Source organism: Uloborus diversus, chromosome 8 (genome assembly GCF_026930045.1).
Source record: "Uloborus diversus isolate 005 chromosome 8, Udiv.v.3.1, whole genome shotgun sequence".
Lineage (NCBI taxonomy): Eukaryota > Metazoa > Arthropoda > Arachnida > Araneae > Uloboridae > Uloborus > Uloborus diversus.
In genome coordinates this window covers 103,368,405-103,392,153 of record NC_072738.1, presented here as the reverse complement: position 1 = coordinate 103,392,153, position 23,749 = coordinate 103,368,405, and the positions used below count along the sequence as shown (strand labels likewise).

At 34.8% G+C, this 23,749-nt stretch overlaps 1 protein-coding gene across 1 annotated transcript in view; it reads left to right on the top strand.

Annotated features, from left to right (window-relative positions):
- LOC129228232 (cytosol aminopeptidase-like) overlaps window positions 1-23,391 on the top strand; it is a 76,117-nt gene extending 52,726 nt beyond the window's left edge. The window contains exons 11-15 of the mRNA XM_054862897.1: window positions 8,129-8,231; window positions 10,235-10,314; window positions 18,887-19,033; window positions 20,781-20,877; window positions 23,128-23,391. Coding sequence (XP_054718872.1) covers window positions 8,129-8,231; window positions 10,235-10,314; window positions 18,887-19,033; window positions 20,781-20,877; window positions 23,128-23,186 — 486 coding nt within the window. The 3' untranslated portion in view covers window positions 23,187-23,391. The remainder of the gene's footprint in view (window positions 1-8,128; window positions 8,232-10,234; window positions 10,315-18,886; window positions 19,034-20,780; window positions 20,878-23,127) is intronic.
- The last annotated feature ends 358 nt before the right edge of the window (window positions 23,392-23,749 follow it).

The following is a 23,749-nucleotide window of genomic DNA, read 5'->3' as shown; positions in this document are numbered from 1 at the left end:
ACTAGATATCATAACTTTTTATGGCTGAGGGTTTTTGGGTTTAGGATGCAGGTTTTCTTTTTTTGTGCGGAAAAGTTAAAGGTTTTCTTGGCGGGGAAATTTTTACAACAGGGTTGTTTTTGATGAGATATCACATCTTTTTGCATTGATATCATTACTTTGTCTGTATTTTTAGAATTGAGAACTTCAAGTCAGAAAATTTTCAATTTTACGCCAAGTTATTTTCTGACTATTAAGATTCTATGTTCATTTTGCGAGAACTGGGCTGTTTAAATTTTATTGCAATTCTTGTATCCTCTCTCTTGCAAAGAAAACTTCTTGGATAACAAAATACTATACTTTAAATTATATTGTTTTTGAGTATTTTACAACTTCGCAATAAATTCTATTGCAGTTTTTTTATTTGACAGATTATTCAACATTTTCATGAAGGTTTCTTTAAATGTTTTACAGCTTGAGGGCTATTTTAATCTAGCTTTTCACTTTTTGTTTAATTACATTTTTTCTTAAATCATGGATTATTTTATGCTTTATGGGATAATTTTAATTGTTTAGTGATTTATCTTTTTCTTGATAGAAGTGTTTGTCTTATTTAATATCTAGTTTTGTTTAAAAGTTCATTTAAAAAACGAAATAACGCATGTTATCACCAAGCAAAAAAAAAAAAACTAAGCCATTAAATATTTTAAATTTGAATGTGTCAGAAGATCTATACAACTTTACTCGATGTCAAATTGCGGATATCCCAAATTTGCCATAGCGAATACGCATGTTGCGCACAAACTAAGCTCATTAAAAGTCTTGCTTAAATTAATTGCAAAAAATTTTTCAGCTAACAAATTACTGCAAAGCACGGATATCTGTTGACCTAACAAATTGTGTCTAACTCCCCCAAGGAAGGTAAACACCAAGTTTAGCAGATGCCTTTCTGTTTCACATTTCTGTAGCTATCAAGTGAATGAAATGTCAGAATTCAAGTTGTAAGGCTAAATCAATATATTTATAAATCCAAATAATTAACAACTGTAGATTAATTTTAACATAGATAAATTGTATAAACAAGTATGAGGGATTTCAATACTACGCAAACCATCCTTCATGTTCCAAAAGAACATCTTTTCAAAAAAAACATTTGACACCCTAACATAAATTATTCTAAAAATGTTACAAAAATTTTAAGTCCCTAACTCTCATGGCGAAATTCTAAAAGCCATTCCCTAAGTGCAGGACGTCGCCTTAACAGCGAACGATCCTCTCAAAAATACGACTGTCGTCAGTCGAAAATGAGAAACGCGAGCAGAAGAAGGAAGTGATTTCCTTTTCGTTCCTCCTGCTTATATAATACAGCGCACTCAATGCACGTCACGCCGGATATGCGCACGTAAGAGCTCAATCTGGATGCTTCCAGAACATTCTATTTGCCGCGGAGCTTTCGGGAGATTACATCACCTCCGCTCTTGCTCTGACGTCACATCCTTCTTCCTGACGAAGCACGTCGTTCGAAGTCGTTCTGATGTTTACACGTTGATTCTCCCGATACTCGATTTGAAACAAGCGTCCTTTAAGGGACAAGATTAACTGCCTTTTCATTATTAAAGAAATACAAGTGAGTAAAAACATTTACACTTAGTTTACACTTAGCTTTCAAAATGAATTGGTGAGAATATTTCTCAAATAGACATTTTTGGCTATCAATGCCCTCCCTTCTCGACAATTCATTTGATCTCACATATTCATTTAATTTTGAGCTCCAAGCATTATCTGATGTAAATTTCAAAAAAAGATTCTCACTCTTCAAAAATTTCTTTAAAAACAATTATCACTCAAAAAAACAGTAAATTTTTTAAATCTAAATCTCACGTTAGTTAATTTTTATCGTCTCTCAAAAATTTGTTAGTTTCAACATTTTTAAAAAAAACGAACACTTAATATTCTTCTTGAATTTAAGCAAAACATTTGCACATTACAACAATAATATCACAAAAATAATTGTTAAAGTCCTATAGAAGTCCTATAGAAAAAAGTTCAACTAAATTTCACTCAAAAAATTCTCAGTCACACATTTCTTCACATTTTTCCTTTTTTTTTTCGATCGTATCTTGGGGTTCACGTCTTCTCACCACAGTATATAAAAACCACAAGTAACTGTTCTAATATCAGCAATTTAACAACAATTGTATAATATGTATAATCATAATAAACAGTTTTGAATATAAGCTCAAGCTTCATTTTTGATCAAAAAATAAAAACAGAAGTATATAAGCTCATTTTCACATTAATTTAAGTTGACAATCCACATGAAAAAAATTTAACAAAAACATATAAAAAATGACTTTCTGCACGTGTTTCTCACAAATGACTGCTTATCATAGAAAAAATGATTATCAGAAATTACAAACACTTTCTACAATAGATTAATCACTTGAATTGAAAAAAAATTTTTGAAAAAATTTTAAGTAGTTTTGGGTTGGTGGCTTCGTGAAAATATCTGATAAGTTAGATTTACTTTCTACATAAGAAACAGTAAAAATATCTTTAGCAATCAAATCACGAATGAAAAATAATTTCACATCAATATGTTTACTCCTGTGATTTTCAATTGGTGATTTTACAAAATCCAAAGAAGCTTGATTGTCTACATAAATAATTGCTTTTATTTTTATGAACTTTAAAAGTTTATTTTTCAAACATTCTTCCAAAATTCTGTCAAACCACAATGTTTCTTTTGCCGCTTCTGTCAATGCTATGAACTCCGATTCCATAGTTGATAAACTAACACTCCGTTCTTTAAAAGTTCGCCATTCAATAGGAGCTTTGTCTAACATAATCATTTGACCCCCCAAAGAAGTTCCGTCATCTTTATTTGATGTGAAGTCTGCATCTGAAAAAGCTACTATTTGGATTTTATTGCTTTTTAATTTTAATTTTCGGGATTGATAAATATATCCAAACAATTTTAAAAGGCCATCCCAATGACGTTTCCCTGGGTTATTCTGAAATTGACTAAATAAATTTACAGTATATGCAATGTCTGGTCGTGTTCTATTGGCTATAAATGCTAAACATCCTAACAAATTGCGAAAAGGAAACTTAGTCATTTCAAACTTTTCATTTTCTGTGTTAGGACAGGCAGAATTAGAGTAAACAATGCCTTTACTAATTGGAAGAGAGGTAAATGGGAATTTGAATTTCTTAAAACGATCATACACTTCTTCTATATAGGAAGTTTGATGTAGATACAATTCCTTTCCCGGTAATTCAAATTCTACCCCTAACAATTTCTTTGTACTTCCCAATACCTTCAAATCAAAATGTTTACTTAAAGAATTAATTGCACTGTTTATATGACTTTCCTTTTTACCAAAAATCACAATATCATCAACATATACAAACAATAGAACATTAGGATTAAAATATACACAGTTACATGATTCAAATTTCTTAAAACCAATTTGTGATAAAACTTGATCTAATTCATAAAACCACAAGCGTCCACTCTGGTGTAACCCGTAAATAGCCTTATTTAATTTACAAAAATAATCTTCCTTTCCTTTTGTTACAAAACCGGGAGGCTGGCTCATATATATCAAGTCATCAATTGGAGCGAATAAGTAAGCGCTCTTTACATCACACTGTATATTTAACCAATTTGCACATGTAATTAACAGAGAAAAGAAAAATTAATTATTCCAAAATTACATACTGGGCTGTATGTCTCATCAAAATTTTGGTTTTTGATCTGATGCATGCCGTTTGCTACCAATCTGGCCTTATAAGATTTAACTACCCCTTTCTCATCTTTCTTTAAAGTGTAAACCCAGCGAGACCCTACTGGAAAAACATTTTCTGGCAATTTTGCCAAATTCCAAACTTTTCGGCTGTGCATAATTTCTAGCTCAGTCTCCATTGCCTTTTGCCATTCAGCATTTTCTTTTACCTTTAAAGATTGTTTGTAAGTCCTAGGGATTTGAATTTCATTTTCTAGTCATAAATTCTTATTGTTTTTCTTTGAGCTTACAGACACATTATTTACTTGGCCCTCTGTTAGATCTTTCCCTTTAAAACTAAACTTATCTGGATCGTATTTTATATCTTTTAATTTACAATACTTTTCAATGTCATGTTTAGATCTTAACCTTTTCTTTTCCCCTTTCTCATAATATATATCATTCCGTGTGCTATCCGGTCTTTTCACTACTTTTCGCACCCAAACTGCATCGCGTAGGTGTAAACCACTTTCGCTGTCAGAATCTTCAGATTGAGAACTTGTTTCACTTTCCCCGCTAGCAATCGAGCTTTCAGAATCGGTCGAATCTGAACTCTGCTGTTCATTAGCCGTTTCATTCTCGCTCAAGGTTGCAGGCGGAAGTGCCATGGGCCATGATAGAACTCGTTTCTCCTCCTCATTTAACTCATTTCGAAAATCAGTTTGGAAAAAATAGTTTTCTTTGAACGATACATTTATTGATTCTATGATTTTGTTGCTGTCGGGCAGATAAATTCTATACCCTTTTCTATTAAACGCGTAACCTATGAGAACACCCTTTTGTGCTTTTAAATCCAATTTCTTTCTTAATTGTTTGGGCAAACCAACAAACAATATTGTTCCGAAAGCGCGGAGATGCCTTATAGAGGGTTTTCTCCCCCCATAAAGTTCAAATGGGGTTTTAGTCTGATTGGCATGGCAAACCCTATTCCAGGTGTACGTAAAATATTTCATTGCCTCTGGCCAAAAATTCTGAGGTAAACCGCTCTCCTTTAAAATCACCCGCGTACAATCTGCAATTGTTCTGTTAAAGTTTTCTGCCGTCCCATTCTGTTCAGGAGAATAGAAATTGGTTAATTCATGATGTATACCTTTCTTCTTAAAAAAATCATCTAACTCATGGTTTACGAACTCAGTTCCGTTGTCTGTCCTTACAGCCTTGACTTTCTTTCCCAAAAAATTTTCCGCTTTTATGATATGATTCATCAAAATTTTGGGTACTTGGCTTTTAAACTTTATAGGGTATAGAGAACTTCTTTTTGAAAAATCATCTATAACAGATAAATAATAATGTTCTCCATTTCTACCCTCAACATTGCAAGGCCCCCAAACATCACAAAAAAGCAAGTTCAACGGACTGTCTGACTTTGTATCCCCAATAGGTTTAAAACTCACTCTTCTGAATTTTCCTAATTTACAAGTGTCACAATTAATTTTAACATTTTTAAACTCTGGTAAACCATTAACAGCTTGTGAACTCCCTGTCTTTTGGATACATTCTGTATTTATATGTCCGAAACGTTTATGCCAGGTTTCAATATTTATATGATTGGACTCTAAAAAAAGTATTTTCATTATCAGTATTACAAACAGGCAATTGGTTTGATTTTACAGAATCAACAATATATACACCATTTTCTAAATTTGCTTTAAAAATCAATTTACAAGTTTTATCTAGTACTTTCACGGAGCCACCGCCCCCTTCAAATTTAGCACCTCCCAAATCAAATTTGGGTCCGGACAATATATTTCTCCTTAACCTCGGTGAATACATGACATTTTCTAAAACAAAAGATCTATTTCCGAAACGAACTTTAATTTCCCCCGCTGCCTTCAATGGGAAAAGTCTGTTTCTTGACTGCTACTGCCATTTGTACATCCGTTAAGGGAGAAAATGTCCTAAACCAGTTCCGGTTATGGGTATAATGATGACTGGCCGCCGTGTCCAAAATCCATGTCGATTCCTTTACCCCTACTTCATTTAAATTTGCCTCTGATAAGAAAAAGGATCTATACTCACATCTGTCAGTTGATGGAGATCTCCGCCGGTCCGGTGTATTTCTATATCCGGCTCCTCTCCGTCGACGATTCCTTCCTCGTTGGTTCGATCTTCCTCTAGAATTTCCATGTCCTGTGGTGCTTCCTCTCTCGTTGACTGGACTTGGGGACTGGTTCGTCGTTGGATTTTGTTGCCTCAGCTCTGGACAATCCTTTCTGAGATGTCCAATGCGGTCACATCTGTAACATCGGTGCCGATTTTGAACTGTCATCACCTCAAGCCGCTCCTTAGTTTTCGTCTTCAAAACCATGCGGTTCTCTTCAATCACAAGATCCACTACCAGTTTTTCGAACTTGAAATCCTGGTCACTCCTTGTAAGCATTGCTTGGACTAGATGATCATATTCTTTAGGCAAGTTCTGTAAAAGCTGGAAGCAGATACAGTCCTCAGGATATTCGGGATATGTAACCTTAATTCGATCAAACAATCGTTGTAAACGGGCCGCAAAAAGGGAAATATTTTCATTTCTTTCAGGTTTTGAATTTTGCAGTTTCATTAACAGTTGCATCCGGGAGCATTTGTTATCCGGGTAGAAGAACAATTTCAACTTTTTCCATGATTCTCGGGGATCTTCACAATTTTCGATAATCTTCCCAAGTCGTTGCTCAATATTTAAGAAAATCATAGAAACTGCTGCTCTCCTCCGAACATGGTAATCTTTAATATCCGCTTTTGTGATTCCTTCCTCTTTGTTCTCGATCCGTTCTTCTTCCTCTCCATCAACAATTTTCCAGCAGTTCCTGTCCATTAGCAGGAACTTGAGGTTTGTCGCCCATTCGACATAATTCGAATTATTCAATTCTTCAATTTTAACGGTTTGGGTGGACATAGTTCTTTACTGGACAAAAATTTCGTATCTTCTTCAATTCATAAATTCTTTCATCTCATTGCTTCGATGAGATCGCTCTAAAAAATTAACTTCCAAATTTCTATTCGATATTTCATACAACAACATTTCTTCTTCAAATTCACTTTACTCAAGCCGACGGAATGTGAATAGGGAAGGGCAGTCTGGGCCCATAACCCTCTTGTTGACCTAACAAATTTTGTCTAACTCCCGCAAGGAAGGTGAACACCAAGTTTAGCAGATGCCTTTCTATTTCACATTTCCGTAGCTATCAAGTGAATGAAATGTCAGAATTCAAGTTGTATGGCTAAATCATTTTATTTATAATAATCCAATAATTAACAACTGTAAAACAAACTTTAACATAAGTAAATGGTATAAACAAGTATGAGGAATTTCAACACTCAAAAACATCCTCCATGTTCCAAAAGAACATCTTCCAAAAAAACATTTGATACCCTAACATGAATTATCCCAAAAATGTTTCAAAAATTTTAAGTCCCTAACTCTCATGGCGAAATCTTAAAAGCCATCCCCTAAGTGCAGGACGTCGCCCCAACAGCGAACGATCCTCTCAAAAATACGACTATCAGCAGTCGAAAATGAGAAACGCGAGCAGAAGAAGTGATTTTCTTCTCATTTCCCCCTGCTTATATAATACAGCGCACTCAATGCACGTCACGCCGGATATGCCTACGCAAGAGCTCAGTCTGGATGCTTCCAGAACATTCGATTTGCCGCGGAGCTATCGGGAGATTACATCATCTCCGCTCGTGCTCTGACGTCACATCCTTCTTCCTGACGAAACACGTCTTTCGAAGTCGTTCCGATGTTTACACGTAGATTCTCCCGTACGCGAATTGAAACAAGCGTCCTTTAAGGGACAAGATTAACTGCCTTTTCATTATTAAAGAAATACAAGTGAGTAAAAACATTTACACTTAGTTTTCAAAATGAATTGTTGAGAATATTTCTCAAATAGACATTTTTGGCTATCACATTCTTTGTGAGCACGCGCGTCTCGCGACAATCATTCAGGTTCTCCTTCTTAACTTCTAATTTGTTTAAATTTGTTTGTAATTGCTAATGTAATGATTAATTTTTTTTATTTAGAATGTAGACACTCCCCCCCTCCCCCCCCCCCCCTTTTTTGTACGTGGTAGACAATGATTAGCTTGCAGATACTTTTGAGTTGCATGCGCAGATACTTCATATTTTTATCTGACTCTGCTTATGGGATGCACTGTAGAAACTTTCTAAAGGAAAAAAAAAATGTTTGAAATATAGGAATATAGTTTTATTACATTAGTTTTAGCTTGTATAATGCGTTTTTAAAAGAGTCATTCACATATTAAAACTTTTTAATGCAAATCAATTTTTAATGCAAAAATGTTCTATTTTTTTCTATGGGTTCTTTTGCAGAAGTTTTTGAAATTCCATGTTTGTGTTTTTTTAGGTTGATAATACAGATGCAGAGGGACGCTTAGTTCTTGCTGATGCTTTATGTTATGCTCAGAAGTTTGAGCCAAAGGCTATTTTGGACATGGCAACTTTAACAGGTGATTAATTGTTTTGCACGTAAATAATGCACCTTCAGATTTATTGTCTTTTTTAGTTAAAATTTAATTTGTGTTCTATTTTTTATTACTGCTAATTTTTGATGTATTTCTCATTCCATTTGAACAGGAGTGGTATTTTTACATAGGTATTTGCACTTTCCCCCCAAAATGTTAAACCTTGGCTTTTATTCTTTATTAGCACAGGCACCGCTGTGCGGGTACTGCTAAAAAATTAAAGGAAGTCCATTGAAGGAAAAAAATCCATGCTCCCCCCCCCCTCCCATCTGAAATGATCCTTTTTCTTGAACTAAAATGTGTACACAGCTTTTCAAAAAAAAAAAAAAAAACCTACAAAAGTTTCTTTGGAATTTCAAACTGTTTGCCAAAACAATAAATTAGATTTCCAGTTGCTTTGAAACTCTTTAACAAGTAAAATGGTTTTTTCTTCAATTTAAATGTTTCTCCAAGAAAACACATGAAAAAGTATCTTTCAAGTGTAAAATAATTCTGCAACTCTATATTTTTAATCGCCAAACTTGCCCAGCAACCACGCCACAGTACAGATGCCCGTGCTAAAACATCCTGCAGCCAGCTTGAAGGGCAAGAAAGTTCTTCGGATGCTAAACATATAAAATTATTGAGTTAAAAGATTTTAGTTTTTAAACATTGATGAAAACTGAATCTGGGCCTCAAATTGGAGAAAATACTTTATTCTTTTTAGAATTTCATGGTTTGTGTAATTATTTTGGAGATTTCAACCAAAAACAACTTACTCTCTTTACATAGCAGACAAAAACTTTAACACATAGCGTTAAATTTCACCGCAGGCCCTTTTTCAAAACTTTCTAAGAATCGATAAAAACTCAATCTCAGCATTAATTTGAAGGAAACATTTTATCTTTCTGTCTTTCACAGTTTGAGTAATTATTTTTAGAGGTTTTTACCTAAAACTGTTTGGAGAATTGCATTTTTATTTCGGACAAGTGTTTTAATGCATAGGATAAATTACGCCACACTTTCCTTCCTGCTCATGTGTATTGAGCAAGATGGCTGCCGCTCTAGCAGACGAAAACTGTAACACAAAGTGTTAAATTCCACTGCCAGCCCTCTTTTCCCAAACTTTCTAAGCATCGTATAAATTTCAATCTCTGTTTTAATTTGGAGGAAACATTTTATCTTTCCTTCTTTCATCGTTTGAGTAATTATTTTGACAGGTTTTATCAAAAACGGTTAGGATAATTGCATTTATTGCTGACGAATCGCATAGGGTTACATTACGCCGCAGTTTCTTTTTTTTTTCAACATTTCTAAGCATAATTCATTGCTTGAATTGAAGATTAGATTTTTTCCCTCTCTGTAAGAATTCTCTGCGGTTTCAATTTTTTAAGCCATTTATGTAATATTACGAGTTAAAGCTAGAATTCTTTTCTCAGGTCTTCTGTGCAAGATGGCAGTCTCAAGTTAGGCTAACATTTTTTTCTTATTATTCAATTTTCCTCTCACTGGAATCAACTCTATTTCTAATTGGGGATTGTTGAATTTCAAATGTCTTTCTTATATGATTACTGTCTGACCATATTTGTTTTGGAATTGGCAAGCATCCAGTTAAGACTTCTATCTGAATGAAAGGGAAAAGGAAAAAGTTGTTAGGAGTGTTTTGTTCAGTTCAGTGCGATTTTGATTAATTCAGAGGTTAACACACATCTGCTACACCTAACTGGCATCCCTACAAACCCTATAGATGCATCAGTTTCCGCCCGTAAACTGGATGTTCGCATTTTCACTTCATTGGTGGTCAGACTATGTATGGCAAGAAAGATTTCCTTTGGAGGAAACAAAAATGACTTTCCTCATGTGTGCAAAATCTGTTTCCAGAGTAATAATTCTTAACAAAGAGCTTTCTGCTTTAAAAGATGATACAAAGTTTTCTTACTGTTGATCCATGCTTATTTTCTTTCATTTATGTTCGTTTCATAATGACGACTAAAATTGTCTTTTTATAGGAGCTATGATGGTTGCTTTAGGAAGTGGTGCTACTGGTGTTTTCTCAAACGATGATTACTATTGGGATATTATACATAAAGTATGATTTTTTTTTCATTTCTTATACTGTTCTGCATTCAAATCTTTTTAATGATTGCTATAGCATCAATTACTTCATGCTTTGTGCAAGAACTTAGTGAATTTGCTTACTCATTTCAGCTGTCAAAGCTGTTTATAAAAGATTAGCTATAATCATCCTGAATTTAAATTTAAAGTTGATACATTTTGCCAAACCCAGAAAATAAGTGCTTAGATCAGGATTATGGGTAGAATCGGAAAAAACTGAGAGAAGTGCCAACCACTCAATGTTACAAAAAAGAAAAGAAAAAATCAGTCTCATAGCAGCAGATCATTAATGATTACCAGCCGATAAAAATTGAACAGCTCACAGCATCCAACAATTGCAGTTTCCTCCTTGTTTTGGAATAGCCATAACAGAGTGGAGAACACATAAAAAGGCAGAGTATATTCTCACACTGGTAGCTAAAAATATTTTAGCTCATCATTGAAGTTGAGCCATACAATGTTTGTGTACCTCTAGTTGGTGTGCCAAAATACTTGCAGCTTCTGATGTCAAGATATATTAATCTTCGATGAGGCTTTTAGGCTTCAGCTCTGTTATGGCAAGTCAAGAGCATGGGTGCAAGACCTTCCGTCTCAGGATGGATTTCCGTCTTGGACAAACTTTCCGAGACGGAGATCGGGACGGAAAGAAATTCGATGACTTTCAATTTTTACTTAAAAAAAAAAAGGGAGTGTTTGAAAAATATGCTTTAATATTACTAGACCGTTCCATAACCATGAATTTACATCGACATTTTCTCGATTTTCCGCCATGGGCTTTGGAGGAGTGGCTTTTAGACTCCCGCCATTTGACTTTTTCCAGGTATAGCTCTGTTGTTTCCAACTCACTGCATTGCAGACTGCAGAGTTGCTCGTTATTTTCCTGAATTTTCGAAATACTCGTCTCTAATTGAAAATTAAACCTTTTTTCTTGCTATTTTCGATCATCCTTTCGTTTTTTTTTTTGTGCAAACTTTTGACGCAAAAGTGAAAATTATGTGCACTCTTAAAATGTCTTAGAGTTGAATCTGAATCACTGGTTGAGAGAACGAGATGAAATATTTTTGCCACAGCAAAGGGAGCCCACATACCAGGTAAAACGGGAACTACCAGGGATTTTGAAGATTTTAATGAAAATGGGAATTTTAGAAAGAATCGGGGGGGGGGGGGGATCTCAAGCTGGTTTGAACCACCGATGAGCACCGTTCCTGCATTTTTAACAAGATTTGGGGAATTTAGTGATTCCCCAAAATCACCAAATTCCAATGTCATTCAATCTAACACTTGCTAGAATGGAAGTATGGGGGTAGGGGGGGAGAGAGAAAGGAAACGAAAAAAATAACGGCAGCACGAGTTTCGAAAAAAAACGCTGTTCTTGCAAAGATAGTAAATCCGCAAATTAACCCAAGATACTGAGGTCTTAAAACTTTTATATTGTGGACAAGCTAGGAGGGGGGGGGGGGCTACTCTCTCCCCCCCGAAAGTTTCTCCATGCTGAAGTATTGAAATGCTATTTTGGCTGTTTTTGAGTGAGTTAAGAGTTAGGGAATTTAGGGGTCTTTCTCGAAACACATTTTCGAAATTGTAGTCTTAAAACTTTGGGTTATCTTTGGCGATGTGGGGAGGGGAGTTGCTCTTTCAATAGAAAAGTTAATCTTAAACACAATGAGGGGGGGGGGAGGGTTATTCTGCCACCCAGCCCGAAATATTCCTGTTTCTGAAATTTTAAGAGCTTTGTTTTGAGCTATCTTTGGATGACTTAAGGGGGAAGGGTGTAGGAGGCTGTCGCGGGAGCTTTGGCCGCTAGACGGCGCCCCGCTCTGTGTTGATGTATGCTAAGGCTATCTGAGTGCGTGGCTATTCTGTTGTTCTGTTTTCGCGCTTCCGTGTACTTGTGTGGTGCTGTAACTCCGTCCAGTAATAAAACATCTATGTGCTTGCATCATTAGTCTTCAATGAAATACGAAACACCCTCGCCTTCAAACCGCTTGACATGGTGTCAGAAGTCTATTCAAGTAAAAGAATAAGTTTTTGTTTCTATAATAGAAGACATCGAATGTAAGTACTAGTTTTGTTTTAGATTGCATCACAATGGAAGTAAATTCCAACAATAGTATTCCAATCAGAGCTCCGTCACCATTTAATTTCCAAAATTCGGCTGAATGGCCCGAATGGATTCAACAGTTCGAGGACTTTCGGTATGCATCGGGACTTAGTGAAAAATCGGAGATCACTCAAGTTCGCATGCTGTTGTATACAATGGGGCGGGAAGCTCGTAAAATACTTGCATCGTTCGACCTTCCAGTTGGTGATCAAGATAAATATACAACCGTAAAAGAAAAATTTGATTCTCATTTCGTAATTCGATATAATGAGGTATATGAAAGTGCTAAATTTAATTTACGGTATCAATATGAGAACGAAACTGTTGATCAATTTGCAACTGCTTTATATTCTTTGGCAGCTCATTGCAACTTTGGTAATTCGAAAACAAGATTAATCAGAGATCGTTTTGTGGTTGGATTACGTGATAAAAGTTTATCCGAAACCTTGCAATTAGATGCAAATCTAACTCTTGAGGTCGCCATAGAAAAAGCGCGCCAAAAAGAAACTGTGAAAGCTCAACAACATGAACTCGCTCAATTGAATGTTAAGTCATCTAATATTGATTTTGTAAAGAAACAGCAATATGTAAATAATAAGCAATGGGTAAATAAACCGAAATCAAATAAATTTGAAAATTCTAAACAGAAAGTTGAAAACAAAACTTGTGGCTATTGTGGCGGTTCTTCACACGCTAGGAAAATGTGCCCAGCTAGTAATTCTATCTGCCATTCGTGCAATAAGAAAGGACATTTTTCAAAAGTTTGCCGGAAAAAGCTAAATAATTATAAAGCCCGTCCAAAAATCGATTCTGTTGCCGAATGTGACAGAACAGAACATGCGGAATATTCAGTTGGGGGTATAATTAGTAAAAATCGAAATTCTCTCCATGTTCAGATATTATATAATGATTGTTCAGTAAAGTTTAAAGTGGATTCTGGTGCAGAAGTTTCAATTGTAGGTCCAGAAACACCAGGGATTCCAAAAACGTTAAGTAAAGCCCATGAAATCTTGAAAGGGCCTGATGGCTCACGACTAAAAGTTCTAGGGAAATTTTGTGCAAACTTAAAGTTCGAAAACGAAGATTCTGAACAAACACTTTTTGTAGTTGATTCAGTTTCTGAGCCCTTGTTGGGTTGGCCTGCTATAGAAGCTTTAGGCATTATCAAGATAGCCAGTTCAGTAGGAAAGTCTTGCAACGAAAAGGAACCTTGTAAATCAAAATTTCCTGAATTGTTCAGCGGACTGGGTAAAATGAAGGAAACTTATCATATAGTTTTAGATTCAGATGCTACTCCCTTTAATGTTAATGTTGCTCGCAGAGTACCATTGCCTTTAAGAAAACAAGTGAAACTCAAACTCGATAGGCTCGAGAAAATGGGGGTAATTCGTAGAATAACTCGTCCGACGAAATGGTATGCAGCTCTAGTTCCAGTTATCAAACCAACCGCAGAAGTTAGAATCTGCGTCGATTTCACTAAACTCAATAAATACGTAGCCCGTGAAAAAACCATAATGCCAACTGTGGAAGAGTCATTAGGACGACTCGGAGAAGCTAAAATATTTTCCAAACTTGACGCGAACTCTGGGTTTTTTCAAATTCCCCTGGCAGAAGAATGCCAAGATCTTACTACATTCATAACACCATTCGGAAGATTCTGTTTCACACGTCTTCCGTTCGGTATTACATCGGCTCCCGAACATTTTCAACACCGCATGCAAAGAATTTTAGAAGGGCTACCAGGAGTGGTCAATCAAACTGACGATACGCTAGTTTTTGGCAGAAATCAAAAAGAACACGACGAAAGGCTGGAAAAAGTTTTAATAAAATTATCCAAATCTGGAGTCACTCTCAATCTATCTAAATGTGTATTTTCATGCACTAGTCTAAAATTTCTTGGGCACGTCATCGATAAAGATGGTATTCGACCCGATCCTGCGAAAGTTAGTGCAATAAAGAATCTTAGTGCTCCAAGTGATATATCCGGTGTTCGAAGAATTCTAGGAATGGTAAATCACGTTGCTAGATTCATCCCTTATTTATCATCATTAACAGAACCTTTAAGGTCACTCTTAAATAAAAATGTGGAATTTCAATGGGATACTCCTCAACCAGAAGCAATGGAAGAAATAAAAAAATTAATTATTTCGCCAGTCTGCTTAGCAAAATATCATCCAGAATATGAAACTACTTTATCGGCTGATGCTTCATCCTTTGGTTTAGGCTGTGTCTTGCTCCAAAAACAACCCAATGACGAGTTAAGAGCAGTTTCGTACGCTTCAAGATCTTTAAGTGACACAGAAAAGCGTTATTCGCAAATCGAAAAGGAAGCTTTAGCTGCGACCTGGGCAGCAGAACGATTTCAACAATACTTGCTAGGACTTCAGTTCACGTTAGAGACTGATCATAAGCCTTTAGTCCCTCTTTTAGGCAAGATGAACATCGAAGACCTACCACCGCGTATTCAACGTTTCAGAATCAGATTGATGCGTTTTGATTACAATATAATTTACGTTCCAGGTGACTTAATAGCAACTGCCGATACATTATCAAAATCGCCTGAAACACATAAAACGAATCACGATGAGCTGTCGGACAGGGAAGTACAAGCCTATGTTAATTATATCGTAAAAACCATCCCTGCTTCTTCTGAGAAATTACAAGAAATAAAAGAACTTCTGAAGGATAGCTCTTTATCTCTGGTTATCAAGTTTTGCCAAGAAGGGTGGCCAGAACACGGCAACATGCCATTTGAAGCGGGTCCATACTGGAAGAGTAAAGACGAACTGACTTTTTCTGACGGACTACTACTAAAAGGTCCTAGGCTGGTAATTCCAAAAAAATTACAGAAAGATATATTACGCCGAATCCATGATGGACACTTAGGCATAAACAAATGTAGATCCAGAGCTAAGGAGTCGGTATGGTGGCCAGGTATCTCTCAACAAATAAAAGAAATGGTAAATTGCTGTCCGATCTGTGTCAAAACAAGAATTCAAAATAAAGAACCTTTAATTCCATCTACTCCTCCAACTCGACCTTGGGAGAAGGTATCTACAGATCTTTTTGAAGTTAGAGGTAAACACTTTCTATTAGTCACAGACTATTACTCAAGATACCCAGAAGTTTGTGAATTACCATGCTTGACTTCTTCAGCAACGATAGACAGTATCAAACCCATATTCGCCAGACATGGCATACCTGACCTTGTGATTAGTGACAATGGTCCACAGTATTCATCATCAGAATTTAAATCATTTGCTGCTGACTACGGCTTTAAGCATGAAACAAGTAGTCCCCGCTATCCGCAGGCAAACGGCGAAGCAGAGCGAATGGCACAGACGATGAAAAACTTACTGGAAAAGTCTTCAGATTTCAACATTGCTCTACTAACCTATCTTAACACATCGGGGCCAACGGGATATAGCCCTGTGCTCAACTATGTATGAGACGATCTCTCCGAACTCGACTTCCAGTTCACCCTAAACAATTACGTCCAAAATGGCCAAACGGGAAAGAACATTTACAAAAAGACATTTCTCGTAAAGAAAAAGAAAAAGCGGCCTTTGATCGAAAACATGCTGCTTATGAATTGCGTCCTCTAAGCACAGGTGAGAAAGTTTGGATTCCAGACTCCAAAACAGCGGGAATCATTGCTTCTCCGGCAAAGACACCAAGGTCCTACAACGTCCTGACTCCCAGAGGTGAAATTCGTCGAAATCGCCAACACCTAATTCCGATGCCCGAACCAGAAGAGACCGAGGAAACAATCCATGTTCCCGAGGCTGCACCAGAGGCGCTAGAAACTGTGTTTCCAGAGACTCCTCCAATTCAGGACTGTCCTACACCAAAGACCTATAAACAAACTCGTTCTGGTAGGGTTGTCAAACCACCAGAACGTTTAGATCTTTAAATCCCTTTTTCCGAACTTCGTTGGGGGGATGTCGCGGGAGCTTTGGCCGCTAGACGGCGCCCCGCTCTGTGTTGATGTATGCTAAGGCTATCTGAGTGCGTGGCTATTCTGTTGTTCTGTTTTCGCGCTTCCGTGTACTTGTGTGTTGCTGTAACTCCGTCCAGTAATAAAACATCTATGTGCTTACATCATTAGTCTTCAATGAAATACGAAACACCCTCGCCTTCAAACCGCTCGACAGAGGCTTCTTTCAAAAAGTTTCTGAAATTAAAGTATTAAAACTTTTAGGCGGTCATAATTCATGTTTATAGGTAAAGGGGGGTACTATTCATAGAAAAAAAAAATAGAAACTGAAGGCCTTAAAAATTCAAATTTAGGACAGTGGTGAACTCAGAGGAAGGGGTTCGGGAGTTCTCTTCCAAAAAATTTTTGATGCTGAAATATTTAAAACACTGCTTTAGGTTATATTTGGTGCCTTAAGAAGGATGTGATACGGGGGCCCTACCTGGGGTAAGGATTCAGTTCCCCTATTTCTTTTTATAAATTAATGAATATTGGAAAGTGTATCTCGTTTAAAAAAATATATCTAATTCACTGAAGCGGTTTTTTATTGCTAATTTCACTACCTGCTATTTTATAAAAGAATTCTTTTTCAAATGAAAACTGTTGGGGGGAGGGGGGGGAATGGTGCCAGTTCATTATCATTATTCACCTATACCCTTCTTCAACCTTTCATTTTTTTCTGGTTTGTTGGCGCTACCTTTGGTAGACTTTCCCATCAGAATTGATTTAGGATGCAAAAGTGAAAATCTTCTGTCCCAAGCAATTTAATTGCTGCAATAAAAATGTTTGCGATCGGCAAAAAAACTAATGGCGGGGAGCTGCGAACGCTTTTATCCCTAACATTATTCAACATCGTCTAAAATTACATTTTTGGAACTTCAATTTCGAAATATTGCTGAAGGTGGGTTCCTGAACTCCATCCCTTCGATAATGCATTTAAAAAGCGTATAAACGTTATGAAAGATGGACTACAATTTCGTTTTGAAAGCTTATACTTCGGGGAGAGCCCAGAGCGCACCCCCCCCCCCTTTCTCTAATATATTTGAAGGCCGCCCAACATTGTGATTTTGGGACTATCAGTTTGAAATAATTGATGTAAGAGTCCTTGAACCCCTCCTTTCCTTTAACTTTACCAAAATGGCCTACCATTGCGTTTTTTGGACTTCAATTTAAAAAATTTCTGGGGGAGAGCCCCCAGACTCCCCGTTATTAGCGGTTTTTACGTTCACGATAACAAAACGTTTAAATATCACAATTTAAAGGCTTCAAATTCAAATCAAACACATATTCCAAAACTGGAATTTTTAAAAACTACATCATTTATAAACATAAATTGTTTTTAAAGCACGCATGCGTGGGTGGTGGCTGAAAATATTTTCCGTCTTGAACACATCTCCAAACTTGCACCCATGGTCAAGAGTGAGGAGCCTTACTTTAGAGCAAAACTGCAGTCTCTGAATGCTCTGAGTTGTTCATTATTTGCTGACGACTTTGATTTAGTGCCTTTTGTTTAGTTTAATTCTAAATGCATTTTGAGCCGATCATTTTTTTTTTATTTTAAAGGAAGCGTTATTTGCTCTTGAGATACAAAAGATACAGTTTACAAACATCTGCAAACAAAATCTTGCATGAGGAAGTGGCGAAAAACATTCCAGCAAAATGTTGCTTTGGTGCCTAAGGACTCTTCAGATTGAGTGGGCAAATTAGAATTTATCAAATTATACGCAGTGGAACCTTGCTAACTCACTCAACACTCCAACGGAGTACAATAACATGTCTGGTTAAGCAGGAGTCAACTTACCAAGGTTTTTAAATTTTCTTAAATAGATTTCTGTATCGTTTAATGAGTAATGCTTACCCTTCATGCTATAAAAATAAATTCCTGTGAACATTTTTTTTTCTTTTTATGTATAACAAAATAAATAAAAACAATTTGAGTTCCTTATAAGGAATACTCACATAAATAATAGCCGATGATCAAGTAACCCGCGTGTTTCAACAACGAAATTCGTGCCATGGCATGATAATTTGATAATGTGTTTTGGTAATGTTTAACATGCAGGGAAAGGCTTTAATGTGATAAGGCTTGTGACGAATTCTCAAAAATGGTCAGTGTGAAAGAATACCGCATAACTGACAACTCTCCACTGACGATTATGAAACGAATATAAAAAGGTCATTTTTGATAAATGTTAAAGTTTTAGTTCCTTATTTTTAAATTTGTATTTCCCTGCAGTAAAATATTCCCAATTTGTCTTAACCCTTTACCTGCTGCAAGAAATGTTAATGTACACTTATAAGAGTAAACAAATTTATGCTTTTTTTTAAATATCTTTTTTTAATCTGAAAGTTGTAGTTTTCAAACTTTAAAAAAGTAATTATAGCAATCTCAATTTTCCAGTATTTGAGGACATTTTTGGTAAGATCATCAAAACCTGGGCTCTAATTATATCTTTTTTTGAAATCCAGGCAAGTTATATAACTGGTGACAGAGTATGGAGAATGCCACTGTTCCGTCATTATACAAAGCAAGTAACCGATTGTCAACTAGCTGACTTAAATAATATTGGTGGTGGCAGAGTGGGTGGGGCATGCACTGCTGCTGCTTTCTTACAAGTATGTATTTTACTCTTATGTGAAAAACTAATGGCAGATGAAGCTGTATACTAACGCAGCTCCTTTACAGCAATCTTTTAAAATTTCACATATACTTTCTACATGCAAACAAAAGAATGCATACTTTCTGCATTTGTTGCAAGAATCTAGGATATTTTCTTTTTAATTTCAACAATCTATTACGTTTCTTACAAAGTAAAAAAAAAAATTGATTTCATTGATAAAATTTGTTTCATGTTTCAAATGAAGTTTTCAATGAAAATAAGCTTCCAAAAAATATGCTTCATTGTTTTCAAGTTGGATTGGAGTTCATGTTTCTTAAGGTTGTGGCAGGTGTGACAGAAATTCAAATGTGTAGTGTAATTAAATCAAGGGTGCACCCCCCCCCAAGGGATGAAGGTGCACACCTCCCAAAAAAGAGCTCCCCCCCCCAAATAACATCAAAAACCCTTTTTCATTAACCCCCCTTAAAATTTCTCTTGCATATGTACACCCCCTTGCTCTCCGTATATTGGGCAGCACTAACTAAATTCTGTTCAAGCTATTGGGAAAATCAGAATTGAAAGATTAACAAATGCATTTGTTGATGAAAATTTATTAATCTACTTTCGCAAAGGCTTTGAAATTTTTTTTCAGATTGCATTGCCTTCTAAAAAAAAACTATTTTTTTTCAACTACAATACTCTCCACTCAATATGATAGGGGTTTCTGTTATCAACTACTTATTGTTATCAAAAATCATCCTGTCCCAATTTTCTTTGTTCATTGGTTTTGCTTTATGTTATCATTAAATTGTTTAATGTTATCAGTTTTCGAATCTGGAATATAGTTTTTGTTCTATTTATTGGAAACTTTTGCTTACTTAAGATTTTACAAAGTAGTTGACCAGGAAACTAAAACTACCCGACATTGAGCAACCTCCAAAAAAAGCTAAAATTATGGCGTTGAAACGTGAAGTACACCACCACTCTGATGACATAATAAAAAATAAATCTAATTCTAGCAATTTATTAATGATTTTCTGAAACATTGTACAAAATCAAAGATTGATAATTGTTTAAAATTGTAGTTTTGTATTTTACTAGAAAGATACAGTACGTAAGTTAGTTTTTTAAATTATATTTTCAAATTCAGTATGTTTGGTTTGAGTGGGTAAATTTATCTAACTTAGTGATATGTTTATTATCAAAATCACTGTGCCATTGTGATCACATCAAGTGGGGACTACAGTACAATATTCTATCATACGCGTGGGAAACCTGTTAATATTGTATATCATTATTTGTTTTCTTGCAAATAGTTTTAGCTTTTTTAAAATCCAATTTCCCCTCCTTGAAGCAATCAAAACCGGGTTTTAAAAGGACGAGTGAATGTTCAAATTTGTTTGTCTTATATTATTAATAAAATCATTCAATTTATTTAAAATAAAACTGTTTATTTCAGTATAAAAAGAAAAGATAGTATTCATCCATAAGCTCACTTATTTTGCATTAAAAAGGGGGTTCCCTGTAACCCCGAAACACGCGTCTGCTGCCACTTGTGCTATTGGACGTTTATTATTGTATTTCTAAACTTGATTGTCGTTGCTAACATAGTTGAATCTTTTGTTCATAAATGTTAAAACACTTGTAATTTTTGAAACTAAAAGGTTATCTTAACTAAACTGTTATTTTCAGCTTTTCAAAAAGGTACATTTCTGAACTTGCTCTCCAATGTCATTAGTTATAAATCTAAACTAATTTTTCAGGAATTTGTGTCTGCTGACATGAAATGGATGCATCTGGATATTGCTGGAGTAATGGAAAATAAAACTGAAGTGCCTTACCTGTGTAAAGGAATGTCAGGTCAGTATTAGATAACTTGGTGACTAATTAATTTTGTCAGTGTCATAATTTTATGTAAAGGGGGGAGGGGAAGCGAATTGAACATTTTATTCGAATAAAATTTTCAGAGCTTAAAATGATTGTACCTAAGATTTAATTATAAAAAAAATGAAATTTTTTTTTTCTTCTTTGGGCTAAAAATTATTTATTACATAATTTGTACTCTTATTAAAAAAAACCTTGAAAACTACTTGAAATAAAGTTTCATTTTCAAGTGCTTCAAAAATGTAAAAATGCATATTTAGGCCTTGAAATTTGTAATTTATTTTTTTAAAAGGTACATAAAAAGAAAGAGTTGAAGGCATTTTTTATCACCTGCTTCTGCCAAGCTACTCAGATTGTATTCGGAAATTCTGATTTTACTCATAAAAACTAAATTATTTTGATTATTATTATTATTATTATTTTTTTTTTTTTTTGGAAAAACCTTATTTTAAAGTGAATTGAAAGAATTGACTAACTTAAGGCTTAATTTCACAAATAATAGCTCATTCAATAAAAATCTTATTTTTGGGAACTTCCCAATATTTAGCTTACGCTTTAATCAAAATGTTTGAGATTTCAATCCTTATGTATCTGGTAAATTTTTCAATTATTTTAAAAGTTGGTAGGTATTTTAACATATTACTGCCTTAAATCTGCACTTATTTTTTTTTTTTAATTTGATCTTAGTTGTTACGACCATGGTAATCAAGGCTGTTATTTGCCAAATCTGCATTTTCAAATACTGACCAGATATTAGATGACAAACTATTGTGGAGAATCAAGACACAGAGCATAGCTTCTATAAAGCAGATGAGCATTTGAAAAATATTTAATCCTATGTTTCCTTACACATGCAGGTAAACGGCAGAATCTGCTAAAATGAGTTTTCAAGATATGTGAAGAAATGAGTTTTGAATTCAATACTAATTATAGGGAAATTTTTGAGGGGGGGGGGCAGTATTGTGCCACCGTATCAAACTTTTGAGAGAAAAATAATTGTTAAAATTACTGGTTGTGTACTACATTGGTATTAGTTTATTTATTAAATTGCACGCTTTTCTTGTTATTTTCTGATCCTTACTGCTCATTACTACTGATTGATTTTGAAGCATTTATAGTGTGGCATGAAAAGTTTTGTGTTATGCTGAAACTTTAATATGAATTAGAACCAAATCGGCACTTTTTATTTTATTATTGTAAAAAAGTTCATTCTTTCAAAATACTCTTTGACATTTTTTTTCCAAATTTATGTATGAACCATGACTTAACTACACCACACATACTTTATTAGAACACAACTAACATAAGAAAGAAATTTTCGAAAATTTTAAAATAAAAGTACTTTAACATTAATATTCTGACACAAATTCTACTATATATGAGGCAGTGAGAAGCAAAGGGGTGACAAAATTATAAATTTTAGTTATAACCAGTACAAATTTTGCTGTACCTCAACTGTCTTGGGGCAAGAGATTGTGCTAGTTGCCCTAGTAGGTGCTGATGTACAGCATGATTTAGAAAAAAAATTAATGAATGCCTGCCTAGGATCCACGCTTGATTTACTCGAAACTTTAAATAGTCCACCTACATCCCTTTGCTTCTCACTGCCTTATATTTTTTACTTTAGGATAAATTTCTTAGTATAAATCATCAATATAATACTATAGCAATGCATTTTTATAACTATTATTTGGTATTTTTCTTAAAAACTGAGAAGCATTTCAATAAATACCTGTGAAACTAAGTTTGTTATTAAAGGCAATAGTTTAGTTTGTCAACAATAACATATAAAACAACTGGTTTGTTCTATGTTGGTTTTTCCTGTTCCTTCCAGTTTTTTCCATTTTCCTGGAAAAAAACTGGTTACTTTCATAAATCCAACCCTGTGTACCCCCCCCCCTTCCCATTTTTGACTTAGAATTAAAATGCCAATACTTTCCTTTTTCATGTTCATAATTATCACATTAATATTGCAGTTCCTATGGTTCTAATCTAATAAGCTAATTTAATTATTCAAAACTAGCAGAAAGTAATCAAATAAATCTTAGAATAGTTGAACTAATGCAAATATTTATTTTGTGAGAAACAAATTTTGGAATATTAATTGGTGCATAATCTGGATTATAGTGAGCAATTTCATAAAGGCTAACTAGCATATAGTATTTTTTTACTCATCTTAATTTAATATCGTTAATCAGATTTTCTGTTGTCAATTTTCTTAAATAGGTCGACCCACCAGAACAATTGTCAAATTTCTAGAAATGTTGGCTGATAAATCTGCTTAAAGATATCTAATCCAAAAATTCAAGATCAAATTAGCAATGGATGCGAAAATTCAAGATCAAATCAACTAGGGAAATGAAATTCAATCTATCAAAAAACTTTTGAAATAATATTTGATATATATATATATATATATGTATGTATATATTTTCTTTTGTAAAATGTTTGGTTAAATAAAATAGCCTCATATTTGGGTTTCAATTTGTATGCATTCAAGTTTATTTGATGTTACACATTAGCATATTCACTCAAACCTGTTTTTATGCATTTTTTGTGTGTGTGTGGTATATTAAAATTTCAATCAGATTGGGATTCAATTGATGCAGTTATTTTCAAAACGAGTGCGAGGAAGTATTTTCAAGTGATGACATAGGCACCCTAATGTGAAGTCACTGTGACTTCCCAAACATTTCCACACTTGGGGAAATTTTGTCCGACTACTTGGCAAAAATTATAATAACTTAACATTATGGTGTAAGTTTTTGAGTTATTTTCTATGAGAGACTTTTTTTTATGTGGTCCCTATCCACCAGGGGCGGCAAATAAGGAGGGCAAAAGGGGGCGA